General features: G+C 50.9%; 1 protein-coding gene across 1 annotated transcript; it reads left to right on the top strand.

Annotated features, from left to right (window-relative positions):
* Window positions 1-434: 434 nt before the first annotated feature.
* Rhog (ras homolog family member G) lies at window positions 435-13,165 on the top strand. Its single transcript, XM_045145713.1, has 2 exons — window positions 435-539; window positions 11,960-13,165. Exon 2 carries the CDS (start codon window positions 12,028-12,030, stop codon window positions 12,601-12,603), a length of 576 nt encoding a protein of 191 aa, XP_045001648.1. The 5' UTR covers window positions 435-539; window positions 11,960-12,027; the 3' UTR covers window positions 12,604-13,165.
* The last annotated feature ends 668 nt before the right edge of the window (window positions 13,166-13,833 follow it).

The raw sequence follows: 13,833 nt of genomic DNA, 5'->3' as shown, positions 1-13,833 counted from the left end.
TCAGCCGGAACCATTAAGTCCACTCCCACCACCACCACCACCCATCATCAAAGCCAGCCTGGGCCACCGCTCGTCCAGCCTAGGGGGCGTCTTCCCCAGCATCCTCCCGGGGGTCGGGGGGTGCCGTGGAGAGATACCTGGGGAGAGGACCAAAGCTCAGCGCCCTAGCCCCAGGGCCTCTGCAGGGGGCGACGGGGATGGCCCCGAGGAGATGCGCTGACCTGGAGAGAGGCCAGACCCCAAGGGACCGCGGGAGGGGGGGCATCATCGGGGCGAGGGGTGGGGTGTGTGGTGGGGGGAGTGGGGAGCCCCGGGGCTGCGCTGGGGTGGGGGGGGCGAAGCTGGCAGGAGTGGACCCCGCGGACTTCCTGGTCTCGGCCGTGCCCCGCCCGCCCCGGCCGGCCCGCCCCCCGCGCCCCGCCCCGGCCCCCCGGCCCGCCTCTCCCCCCCACTTCCTCCGGCCTCCGGCTCTCACTTCCTTCTCGAGCCCGGAGCCGCCGCCGCCGCCCCCAGCTCCCCCGCCGCGGGGAGGGCGCCAGGTGAGGCCCGGGCCGGCGGGCGGGCGGGCAGGCGGGCGGGCGGGGGTCTCGGGAGGGGAGAGCCCCCCGCCGGCCCCGCGCTCCCCCCACCCCTCCCACCACGCCGGCCGCGAACCGGGTTCGAGGGAGGCCGCGATCGGCAGAGCTGCTCGCTCAGCCCGCGTTGGGCGGGCGCGGCCGGGGCGGAGACCCGGGCCATCTCGGGCTGGTGGCGGCTCGGGGGAAAGGGTGCCCGGGAGACGCCGTGGGGACGCTAGGAGAGCTGAGCGGAGACCGGTGCGGGAAGGTTGCAAGGCTCTGAGCTGGGAGATGGGGAGATGGGGCGCAGAAGTTGTGTGTGTGTGTGTGTGTGTGTGTGTGTGTGTGTGTGTGTGTGTGTGTGTGTGTGTAGTTGGGGGGGTGTTCAGAAATGTGCGGAGGGAGAAGGGCCTCTGGGCTAGGGAAGGCGCGCTCTCTGCTCGGCAGTTGTGACATGAGTGTGGCCGGGAGATGGGCGGTGTCTGGGGCCTCCGAAGGCTATACAGAGAAAGAGGTCTGTCCCTGGAAGGTCCCCGTGCCCATCGAGACCCGCACTCTCAAAGCTGCAGCCTTGTGCGCGCCTGTTTTTCTGAGCTCCCAGCCTCTTTTTTATTATCTCGGTAGCCAAGCAACAGGTATTTCTGTAGTGAGCACACATCTCTGTGCTTAGCTGGTCCGAGTTGGCCTTTTCCTTTTTGTGGGTAAACCGAGGGAGGAAAAGGACTTAGACTTGATAAGTCACCGGCAAGTTGATAGGGTTTTTGAGAGACAGGCAGAGGTTCTGGCTTCTGGGAGAGATTGAGAATTATGTCTTGGTCTCCGTTATTCTTAGTCCCTAGTTCCACATGTTCTCATAGTTTCTTCCTCTCGTTTTAATTTCTACACACACACACTCATACCCTTCAGTCTCTCCCCCCCCAATCTGTCTGTATCCCTTACACACACACACACACACACACACCACACAGCGTGTTCATCTCACCTCTCTGCTGCCTCTCCCTTCTCTTCCCAGCCTCTGGCTGCCCCCCCACACACATATACCCACCCACTTTCTTCCATTTACCCTCCTTCCTCTTGATCCCTCAGCCTGTCACCTTCTCTGACTCCTTCCCTTTCTACTTATCTCCAGCCTTGGGGTCAGGACCTACTTGAGAAGACTTGCTGAGTTTAAGAGCCTTTTCAGACCTCCTTAGCTTGGAAAGGCAGACTGCAATCTCCCAGCGGTGGAGAGATGATTAAAGGGCTGGAAACTCACTCACGCGTGAACATGCAAGTGCTGGTGTGTCTAAATCTCTCTCTTGGAGACAAAATAATTGCCATCGACCTTGAGGAGGCCCAGAGCAGAAGCCCGCCTTCCAAATGAACAGAACCTGCAGTGGGTGACATTGTGGTTAGGCAGGAGGAAGCAGTCTGTAGCAGTCAGGGTAGGGTGACACAGGAAGCCATGGGAAACAAAATCACCCTGAGGGGGCTGGAGAGATGGCTCGGGGGTTAAGGCACTTGCCTACAAAGCCTAACCACCCTGGTTTGATTCTCCAGTACCCATGTAAAGCACAAGATGGCACATGCATCTGTATCTGCTCATTTGCAGTGCCTAAAGGCCTTGGCGCACCCCCCACCCCCATCTCTAATAAGTAAACAAAATTGTCTGGATCCTTGGGTACTTGATCAAGAGGCTAGCCTGGGGGCTGGAAGAATAGTTTAATGTTCCCTAACTACCAATACCTACTGGTTCCGTCTTTTGGAGTGATGGGGTAGGGGGCAAGATTGTGGAGGGATATTACAGCTAGTCTAACTTAGACTTCAACTTTAAAATTTCAATCAGGAACAGGGCATGAGGCAAAGGTGTCTGCCCAGTCTTCCTTGCTGCCTTCTGGGGCCTGCCCAGGCTGGGTACTTATACTTCTTGGTCTGTGTCAGGGCCTTTTTGTTTTGTTTTGTTTTCTGAGGTAGGGTCTTACTCTAGCTCAGGCTGACCTGGAATTCACTATGTAGTTTCAGGGTGGCCTTGAAATCACAGCAATCCTCCTACCTTTGCCTCCCGAGTGCTAGGATTAAAGGCATGCACCACCACTCCCAGCTTAATATTCCCTTTTAACTTAATTAATTTAAGCATTTAATTTTTTAAAATATTTTATTTACTTGAGAAAGAGAATGGGCACACCAGGGCCTCTAGTCACTGCAAATAAACTCGAAATACATGCATTACCCTCTGTATCTGGCTTATCTGGGTATTGGGGAATTGAACGTAGGTCCTTAGGCTTTGCAGGCAAGTGCCTTAAATACTGAGCCATCTCTCCTGTATTTAACTTTTTAAAAATAATTTATTGGAGCCAGGTGTGATGGTGCACACCTTTAATCCCAGCACTCGGGAGGCAGAGGTAGGAGGATCACTGTGAGTTCGAGGCTACCCTGAGACTACAGAGTGAATTCCAGGTCAGCCTGGGCTAGAGTGAGACCCTACCTCAAAAAACCTCGAACCCCCCCCAAATTTTTTTATTATATTTATTTGAGAGACAGAAAAAGGCAGATAGAGAGAGTGGGTACACCAAGGACTTCAGTTGTTGAAAATGAATTTCAGAGCATGCGCCACCTGTGCATCTGGCTTATGTGGGTCCTGGAGAATTGACCCTGGGTCCTTTGGCAGGCAAGTGCCTTAACTGCTAAGCCATCTCTCCAGCCCCCCTTGTATTTAATTGTTGATGCAGGGTATTGCCCCAGCCCAGGCTGGTCTTAAACTCTCAGCAACCCTCCTACCTCAGTCTCCCAAGTGCCAGGATTAAAGGCTCTGCTGACAGTCCCTTTCTTCCCCAGGTCCCATTCCTGTCCAGTGAGTACTTTCTCCCAGGTCTAACATGGTCTGTCCTGGCTCTGAACATTTCTGTCTCCATTCCGTCCTCAGCTTTGGGCTGCATGCTCAGGGATCTTGTTTGTCTGCCTCCTCCAGTCCTCTGTATTAATTCTTCTCCACTAAGGGAAAAAGAGAGAGAGAGTAGAGGGGAGCACTTGCTACATTGGGGATCTTTCAAGCACAGCTAAATTTAAGGGCTAGCCCCTTACTTTAGCCTATTGTCTTACCGTCTCACAGTTGTCCCTGTCCCATAAATTGTCCTTTCTTCTAGTCTGGCCCTTCTATTCACCTGTCTTTCGTACTCTCATTTTTGGGAAGTACAGAGGTTTGGCCCCAGGAGGAAATCCAATGGATGGGCATTAAATCCCAGCTCAGGGAAGGATGTGCATACTGCACATTTTTCTCAGCATCCCAGTTCAGTAAAAATCCCTTTAATCCCAGCACTCAAGAGGCAGAGGTAGGAGGATCACCATGAGTTCAAGGCCACCCTGAGACTACATAGTGAATTCTAGGTCATCCTGGAAACAAACAAACAAAAAATCTTCAGGAATCCTGATTCCCAGCCTGGTAAGCCAGTACTTCTTATTTTAGTATTCTGCATAACTAAGCAACCCACAGGGCTCTGGGACAAGGTTTCTCTTAGATCAGATGTGGTCCCATCAGAAGTTTAAGCTAATTGCAAGAAAGTCATTATTGGAAAAATATGGCCAGGGTAGGAAGACAAAATGGGAAAATGCCATGGGGTGGTGGAAAGGTGTCTGTGGGGGCCTTGCTAAAGCAGCATGGGTAAGGTTGTAATGTGAAAAGAAGTGCAATTGCAGTATGAGGGGCTAATGATGAGGTGGCTGGTAGACCAGGAGGACACTGGAGGCTACGAGAGGCTGAGGGCAGTGATGGCTGTAGCTGGAGACCTGGAAGTCGGGAGGCCTCAGTGCAGACTGAGGACTCCTTCCACGGAAGCTTGGAGATTGCTTAGAGGTAAGGGTCTTAGGAGTCTGTGAGAAGAGCCTCGAGGGGAAGACAAAGACAAAGCCTGGGCCACCTCCCCAGATCAGACTGGTTTTCCTGTCCAGGGTCCAGCTTCCTCTTTTGTCCTCATTTCACATGGGGGAGGGCTTGTCCCCAGGAGCTAAAGACCAGAGGAGGAGCTTCTCAGCTGGAGGGCAGCTGGCCGCCCAGTAGTGTTAGTGCTAAGTCGTGAATACCGCAGGTTGGGCTGGGCATGAGGCGGCCTGGGAATTTAGAAGCAAAGGGATGAAAACAGATGTCATCCTGACTCCTCTGACCCATTTCTTGGTGGGTTAAACTGTGATAAGGCCATCATTGCTAAAGTTAAAGAATGGGTCCATCCCCAGGCCAGAGTCATAATAGTCTATATAAAACTAACATCAGGCCACCGGCTAGGAGACCCAAGTCCCTTGCAACTGTGTATTACCCTGGTCAGCTCAATTTGTCTTGGCTCTGTTTCAACATCAGGAAGTTGCATTATCAATACTTTTCAATACTTCCAAAGGGCACAGTAAACGCTGATAGCTTTGACTGACCCCCCCCCCACACACACACTTTTAGTAGCAGTACGTTCCACTCTGCTAACTTGTCTCACCAGCCTTGATCTGACATATCTCAGTCGTATCTGCCTGACCCGGGCAGGACTGTGGCCCTTACCCCAGAGCACAGGCGTCGTTAAGGTTGATGACAAGGCAGATGTACTCAATTTTGGCACGAGGCACCAAGACTAGGGAGAACCCTGTCCCCTGCTCCAGCTCTCCCCTGCTGACAGTGAGTGGAAAGTCGATGTGGGAGTTTCCTCCCTGGTGTTATTTTCCCTTGTGGAAACCCCCTCATTCATACCTTGGGAGGGGCTGAAGGGACTAGGCAGGCCTGGGTTTCTCTGTATTTTCAGGTGGAGGAGGTAATAGGGTTGCGGGGCAGGCAGTGACAACCTCGCCTTGCGTGAAATGGGAAAAGGCAAAGGAAGTACCTCCTCCACGGGCCTTTCATGGGGCCCAGGGGTCGCTGAGCTGTGGGGAGAAGCAAGCCAGTGTGTGAGACTTCCTGGGTGCTGGTTGTGGGGGAGGGGCAGCTTGGTTCCCCCCCTCCTAAGCCTTGGGGGTGGGGGAATGCCCTGTGAAGAATACCCTGAGGGATACCAGGGAAGAAGGGAGGGAACTGAGATTGAGCAGCAACCAATGTCATGTTTCTCCATTTCGGGTCCTTTCCCTGCCACCATGCAGGATCTTCTGCAGGGGCTGAGATTGGGAATGTCAAGTGGGGAGAGTCCTCCAATGTGCTGGGGGCTTTTTGCTTGTTTGTTTTTCTTTTTCTAGGCAGGGTCTCACTCTAGCCCAGGCTGACCTGGAATTCACTACATAGTTTCAGGATGACCTTGAACCTCAGGGTGATCCTCCTGCCTCTGCCTCCCAGAGTGCTGGGATTAAAAGCATGCCCGGCTCTTATTTATTTTATTTTATTTTTTTAACGGTTGGGAACTAGGCTTTCTTGGGTTCTTCCCTGCTGATGCTAAGGGGAAGAAAGAGGCTCAGCCCTTGGCCTGGTCCCAGCCCCACACTGACCTCATGTCTCCCCCAGCTTCCTCCTCCCCGCTGCCCAGCTGCAGCCCCTGGAGCCTCCTTGTGTCTCCTCTCCACTCATTTCAAAACAAATAAACAGACTTGCAGTGCCCTTGCCCTTGCCCATGGCCTGTCAGATAATTCCAGCCTAACTCCTAGCCTGTTGACCACTTTGTCCTGTCTTCCTCAGACCCTCTTCCTTAGCTCTGCTTGGTCCCCTCATCCTTGCAGCTGAGGACTGGAAATATAATGGGTGTCCATTACCCTAACTTTGTGCTCTGGATGGGGAAGAAGTTACTTTTGTCCAGTGTCTCCTGGGCTTAGTGGCTTTCCTTGTTCCTAGAATCAATGTCTGGATTGATGGGAAAGGTTAAATGCCAGTCTGCATGCATCTTTCGCTCAGCTCTCTACTGAGTAAAACTTCCCTCCCCTTCACAAGCATCCATTGAGCTCACAGTAACCAGAAGAATCTGCCAGTACAGGGAATGGTACGGCCAGAGAGGAGGTTGCTGTGATGTCCTGGAGAACTGGGCCTTGAAGGGCAGGAAGACTCTGAAAGGGCGCTCTGCATTCCAGGAAGGGGAACTCGATGTGTGTAAAGATTTGGAGGACAGATTGAGTTTGAGTTTGTACTGACAGCCGCTGTGTGCTGTGCTCAGCTTAAAGAGACAGACATCAGCCAGGACTTTGTCCTCTGGGCCCTCCCAGTCTAATAACAAACAGATAAGATTCTGGTCAGCCTGCATGTGAAAAAGACAGGGGCCAGACTTTGGCTAGGTGAAGGCACTGCTGACTTGGATGACTGATATATACCCAAAGTGCCTTGGAGGGAGTGGCGGTGGTGTTTGGCCCTGCTGAGTACAGTCATGTTTTGGGGGTTGAGAATGTGGAGAATGAGGGAAAAGAAAAGTAAATGCAAAGCCGGGTGTGGTGGCACACACACCTTTAGTCCCAGTACTTGGGAGGCAGAGGTAGGAGGATTGCCATGAGTTCGAAGCCAGCCTGAGACTACATCGTGAATTCTAGGTCAGTCTGGGCTAGAGTGAAACCCTACCTTGAAAAACCAAAACATAAAAATAAACAACACCAACAAAAAAAGAAAGTGGAGGTCACTCTGTAGAGGAATGGGGTAGTGTGGCCAGAAACATGCGTTGGAGTGTCAGAGGTGCAGTTCCGTTGGGGAGGCATCTTTGAAGGCGGTAGTAGACCTACATTTGCCCATCTCTTAGAGCCGAGTTCTCCCCTCCCCCACTCCCAGTTGGGACACTTCCCCTGCTGCAACTGCGGCTGAGATCTGGCAATTAAGCAAACATCAGTGCTTCCTTTTCCTCTGCCTTCAGGGCGGGCCTGGGCCACACCCCAAGGCCAGGTCCCACTGGATGCAGTCTGGGCTCCAGGGACCACATTCAGATAGTGCTGCCCCCCCACCCCCCAAGTTTGGCTCTTGTAGACTACCTTCTGGAGCCAGTTCAGGCTAAAACTAGAAAATCTTTGGCCTGTCCTGATTTTAGCATTTACCTGTCATTATTCCCCAATAAGATTCAGCATTGTAGTGTTATCTGGGGCAGACAATTTATTTAATCCTGGGCTCCTAAGGGGTCTTTGAGGTCTGACCCAGCAGATCAGAAGTGGAGGGTTGTACAGTCTTGTCTTTCCAGCGCTGTACTTAAAGCTTTTCTATGATTGAGCTGACAGCAGCCCAGCATGCTGGTTAGGGGATACCCACTGCTAGGTAACTACTGTATGACTGTTAGAAAAGGAGAATCATGGGGGTCCAAAGCAGAGTTCACAGGGCTGGCTACGCTGTGGAAATTCAAGGAATTCAGTAGCCTCATAGAGTGGTGTGACTTAACATAGGCCTTGAGGGGTCTTTCTGATTTGAGACGGAATAGCAGAGAAAGACAAGAGCAAAATTTCAGAATGACTTTGGCTTATTTATAGAGAACATTGTAGACCTCTCTGGAGCATGGAACTAGGAACTCACACTAAGCACTCATACTGTAGACAGACAGATACACATACATATATACATACATGCTATATAATAATGTACTTGATCTTTACAGCACCCTGTGACATAGGTACTATTGTGATAGATAAGGAAATTGAATGATAAGTGACAGGAATAGGATCTAAACCCAGGTCTGTATGACTCTAAAACCCATCCCGGATTATGAAAAAGACTGAATAGCAAGATGCAAGTCTAGGTGTGATCTGAATTAATTGGGGGGGGGGAGTCATTATAGCCTAGCTAATATCATACAGATCTACAGACACCAATTTATTTACTGAACAAAATATTTTTTAATTTTTTTTTTCCAAGGTAGGGTCTCACTCTCACCCAGGCTGACCTGTAACTCACTAAGTAGTCTCAGGGTGACCATGAACTCAGTAGTCCTACCTCTGCGGAGGACTGGGATTAAAGGCATGAGCCACCACGCCCGGCTTTTTTATAGTTATTGTATTGGAGGCGTGGTTCTGTGGATTGAACCTTGCTAGGCAAGTGCTCTACTACTGAGTCACTCACCAGCAAAGTTTCTTTTTAAGCTGCTTACAGGATTAAGTCACAGTCATACCCCGGTCCTAAGGAGGCCACTCTTGGTTTGTCCTCCAGCAGCCCTGATCTTTTCTTCTGTTTGACACATGGTAGACATTATCATTTAACTTGTGATCCATGGAAGCTTATTTTGCCCAGTTCCAGTCAAAGGGTTTCAGAAAAAAGAGTTGTCTTGGGAGAGAGGATAAGGGTTTGAACTAGATGTTAATAGGGAGGGCTGAGCTAGTGCCAACACTCAGGTAGATGCCTACTGCGTTCTTACCTCTGTCACTGCCTGTATGTGCACAGTCTCTTACATGGCATATGTGTTCTCATGCTTGTTGGGGGGGGTGGCTCAGTGTGTCTCATAGGAGGACAAGTATTGACTCCTGTTGGCAAGTAAGGAAAAAACAGTTTCTGCTAAAGGAGATGCCTTACTTGTTCAAGGGCTCACAGGTAGCTGGTAAGGAGTTACTTGAAGCTGTGTGATACATTAAGGGAATCATGTCTTTGGATCAAAAAAACTAGACTCATATATGTATATATATATATAAAATACATATATTATATATACATATCTTTCTCTATCAAATAAATAAATATTATTTTTTAATATTTTATTTATTTATTTATTCGACAGAAAGAGAGAGAGAGATAGAATGGGTGTGTCAGGGCCTCCAGCCACTGAAAACAAACTCCAGATGCGCGCACCCCCTTGAGCATCTGGCTAATGTGGGTCCTGGGGAATCAAACCTGGGTCCTTTGGCTTTGCAGGCAAATGCCTTAACCACTACTGCCCTACATAACTGTATTTTTTAATTAATTTGAAAGAGAGAGGGGGGAAAAAATGGGCATGCCAGGGCCTCCAGCTGCTGCAAATGAACTCCAGATGCATGTGCCACCTTGTGCATCTGGCTTACGTAGGTCCTGGGAAATCGAACCTGGGTCCTTTAGCTTTGCAGGCAAGCACCTTAACCGCTAAGCCATCACTCCAGCCCTAGAGTCCCATATTAACTATGTAATGTTGGGTTGCTTTAGCTGCCCTGAGTTTTTATTTATTTGTAAAGTGGAAGTAGTTGCAATAGGTTATTGTGGGATCAAGTGACATAAAACTGTGGCATCTACAAAGGCTCTTACTGTATGAGGGTGTCTTACTGAGGGTCAAGATTGGCAGAGGCGCTCAGAAGGTCACTCAGGTATCTGTTGGTCTTGGCCTTACGCCGCACCTTGCTTTGGACACTGATTCATGCGTTCTCCTTTTCCGGTGTCATTCCCTGTTGCCTTCCCAGCCTGGAAGCTACCCCTTCCTTCCCGCTCCTTGAGAACGGATTTACTGATTGATGGTGATAACCACCTCCCTAGAGAGCCTGTTGTGCTTTCAGCCTCTTGGGCCTTATGACACTGGCTGGAGTTCCTCTTTGCTTTCCCGTCAGGTCAGCCCATTTCGGGGCTTGTGGAGCGCAGGGCGCAGTCCCGCTGCCAGTGGCTCCCCTGCTTCTGTGTGGAACTGGAGACGACAGGCCCAGATGTGCTGGGAGATGCCAGAGCTTTCCTGAAAACCCAGAGCACACAACCGCACCTGCCCCTAGAGCTCTCATTTTACTTTGGTTTTTTGAGGTAGGGTCTCACTCTAGTCCAGGCTGACCTGGAATTTACTATATCGTCTCAGAGTGGCCTTCAACTCACAGTGATCCTCCTGTCTCTGCCTCCCAAGTGCTGGAATTATTTTAAGTTGGCATACAAAGACAGTGGGTCTGCATATCACATATATTTTGCTCATTATCCACCCCACTACCTTCCATTGTTCCTCTCCTTCCTGATCTCCTCCATCCTGGATGTAGATTGTACACATGAGAGCAGTATTTCTTTTTCTTAGTAGTTGGTGTTTTTTTTTTTTTTTTTTTTTTTTTTTTTTTTTTTTTTTTTTTTTTTTTTTGAGGTAGGGTCTCACTCTAGCCCAGGCTGACCTGGAATTCACCCTGTAGTCCCAGGCTGGCCTTTGAACTCAACAGTGATCCTCTTCTCTGCCTCCCAAGTGCTGGGATCAAAGGCGTGTGCCACTATCCCAGCAGTACCTGGGTTTTTGTTGCTGTTTGTTTTGAGTCACTGTCTCACTGTATAGCCTGGGCTGTTCTGGAACTCACATTTGTAGACAAGGTGCTCTCAAACTTGCAGTAATCAATCCTCCTACCTCTGTTGTCCAAGTACTAAGATTACAAATATGCACCACCACATCTAGCATGTCTCTCTCACTTTATCTACCTAGCGTCCTTGTCCCTCTGCTCGTTATCTCCGTTTCCTGTAGAGAGAAACTGAGCCCCAGAGGGAGTAAGGGCCTTTATGCCTGGTTGCAGTGAGTCAGTAAGGCTGACCAAGGTGAGTTCTGCCTACTGCTTCAAGGGCCTTTATTTTCTTCCCCCACCCGCTCCAAAGGTCTATCTGAACTTCCTGAGGATGAACCATGCAAATAAGATGGAAATACTGGTAATATGAACCGCAAAAGTAACCTCATTGAGTACAACCATTTCCCTTCCAACTAGTCACTGGGGAAGCTGTGGCCAGGGAGAGCTCGTACCAAGCCCAGGTCCTTTGCAGCCCCTATACCACCACAGCTCCTTTCCATTTCCCAGTGTAGGGGTTCCCCACCACCAGCACAGTCATTTTTGAACTGTAAGGCCTTGAAGAATAGAGATTGAGCTGGTGGGAAGGGTTCATATGTAGGTGACATAATAGATCCTTACATTTACACACCTCCTATGTAGATAATAATCTCAACTTTACACTTAAGAAAGCTCAAGTGAGGCGGGCGCGATGGCACACACTATTAATCCCAGCACTCGGGAGGCAGAGCTAGGAGGATCATTGTGAGTTTGAGGCCACCCTGAGACTACATAGTGAATTCCAGGCCAGCCTGGGCTAGACAGCAAGACCTACCTTGAAAAACCAAAAAAAGAAAAGAAAGCTGAAGCATAGTGCTGAAGAGATGGTTCAGTGGTTAAGGCGTTTGGCCTGCAAAGCTTGCCGACCAAAGTTTAATTCCCTGGTACCCATGTAGAAAGCCAGATGTCCAAAATGACACATGCGTCTGGAATTTATTTGCAGCAGCTGGAGGCCCTGGAGCACCCCATTCTCTCTCGCCCTGTCCCTCTCTCTCCCCTTGAAAGTAAATAAAAAGAAAACTGAGGCCCAAAGAAATGATTTGCCTATTTTTTAGATAAAATAGCAGAATAGGGCTTGATTTTAGTCTGCTGCCAGAGATTGTATGTTTCTACACTGCTGCTTTTGAACACTTTATCATGGTCTGCCTTAACAGGCGTTTTGGATGGTGTCAGGATAACAGAACAGGTGCGTTTTTTTTTTTTTTTTTTTTTTTTTGTGTCTCCTGCCTTTTCTTCCTAATAGATGGACACTTCTCTAACCGAGTGTCCATCTCATCTCTCTACAGGTCGCTGCTTCCAGAGGGGCCCAGAAGAGGGACGGGGCACTGGCTCCACAATAGCAGCTTCGCCCACAATGCAGAGCATCAAGTGTGTGGTGGTGGGCGACGGGGCCGTGGGCAAGACCTGCCTGCTCATCTGCTACACCACCAACGCCTTCCCCAAGGAATATATCCCCACAGTGTTCGACAATTACAGCGCCCAGAGCGCCGTGGATGGGCGCACAGTGAACCTGAACCTGTGGGACACTGCGGGCCAGGAGGAGTATGATCGCCTCCGCACCCTCTCCTACCCTCAGACCAACGTCTTTGTCATCTGCTTCTCCATCGCCAGTCCACCCTCCTATGAGAACGTGAGGCACAAGTGGCATCCAGAGGTGTGCCACCACTGCCCTGATGTACCCATCCTCCTGGTGGGTACCAAGAAGGACCTGAGAGCCCAGCCTGATACCCTTCGGCGCCTCAAGGAGCAGGGCCAGGCACCCATCACGCCACAACAGGGTCAGGCGCTGGCCAAGCAGATCCACGCTGTGCGCTACCTCGAGTGCTCGGCCCTTCAGCAGGATGGCGTCAAGGAGGTGTTCGCCGAGGCCGTCCGGGCTGTGCTCAACCCCACGCCCATCAAGCGTGGGCGCTCCTGCATCCTCTTGTGACCTTGGCACTCTGGCCTGGAGGCTTCCCTTGTCCCCATCCCACCAGTTGTGCCTTGGCGCCTTGCCTGCCCCCAGCTGTGCCTTAAGGACTAATACTGGCACCCCTTACCAGGGGTCTCCCTAAATGCCTTCTTCCCCTTAAGGAAACCCACAGGGAGAGGGGCTTTGGGCCCTGCCCCACTCCGCTTGGGAACACCAGGTATTCCATGAGCTCGCCTAGGCCAAAGGTGACCTTCCCAAGAGGTCAGCTTAGTGCCACCCCTCCATTTTCTGCTACTGACCAGCTCATGAGCTTTCCACAAAGTTGTTGCTGCCTAATTGTGGTGCCTTATCTCAGGTTAGGGGCTCTCAGCTATCTAACCTCTGCCTTTGCTCTTGGAGTTCTCTCTCCAAGATGCTCTCCTTCCGCAGGGAAGGAGCTGTTGACTCCTGAGAAGGTAAATGTGCCCCTAACCTGCCCCACGTGCCAGGCCTTAGGCGTCCGCTGACTGACTCAGCAACCCCCTGCTCTTGGGGCCTTTCCTACCCCCACCAGCATCAATAAAACCTCCTGTCTCCAGTGGCCCCGGCTCCTCCCTGTGTGCTGGGCATTAGGGGGTGGGCATGAGTGAGGGCTCCCCAGAGACTGGGAGCCTTTTGTTTCCCCTAAGAGGGGACAGGAGACAACAGGCTTCATTGTGGTTCTATACCCCCCCAATTTCCCTAACAAAGCTCTGGGGCCCAGCCACAGATGAGGTAGTGGACTAGGATGCAAAGCTTGAGCAAAGACTTCTGGTCCAGGACTTGGCACGGCAGGGTCAGAGCCATCCGCTTGATGGCAAATGCTCAGTCACATGTCTTGAGAGCTGTCCCTTTACGCCTTCAAGAGGACAGGTCTTTACAAAGAACTGCCTGGAACCCAGGCCTGTACTTCAACTGACGCTGATAGGTTTGGGTGGCTTAGTCACTTCTGTTCACCAAAATGAGAGGGTGGCTAGCCTTAGGTGAGTCCACAACTAAAAGGGGGAACGGAGAGAAGTGCCTGGTGGAATAATGCCCTGCTGTGGCCTCACTCCTTCCGTCCTGGAGCCTCAGTTCCTGTTGAGAAATGAACCCCAAACTAGCATGCCTACCCCGGACTGTTGGCAAAAGAAAAATTTATTGTCATTTGGAATAAAATGTACAACCAAAAGAGCTCAGAGTGTGGGGCAACAGGAAAGATGAAGGGACACCAAGGGGCCCATTTTGGAG

This window comes from Jaculus jaculus, chromosome 3, assembly GCF_020740685.1.
Source record: "Jaculus jaculus isolate mJacJac1 chromosome 3, mJacJac1.mat.Y.cur, whole genome shotgun sequence".
Taxonomy (NCBI): Eukaryota; Metazoa; Chordata; class Mammalia; order Rodentia; family Dipodidae; genus Jaculus; species Jaculus jaculus.
The sequence above is the reverse complement of the archived record's forward strand: the minus strand, read 5'-3'. Positions and strand labels throughout refer to the sequence as shown.

Excerpts from the sequence above, each read along its gene's own strand:
- Rhog (XM_045145713.1), top strand. The coding sequence starts at position 12,028 with ATGCAGAGCATCAAGTGTGTGGTGGTGGGCGACGGGGCCGTGGGCAAG.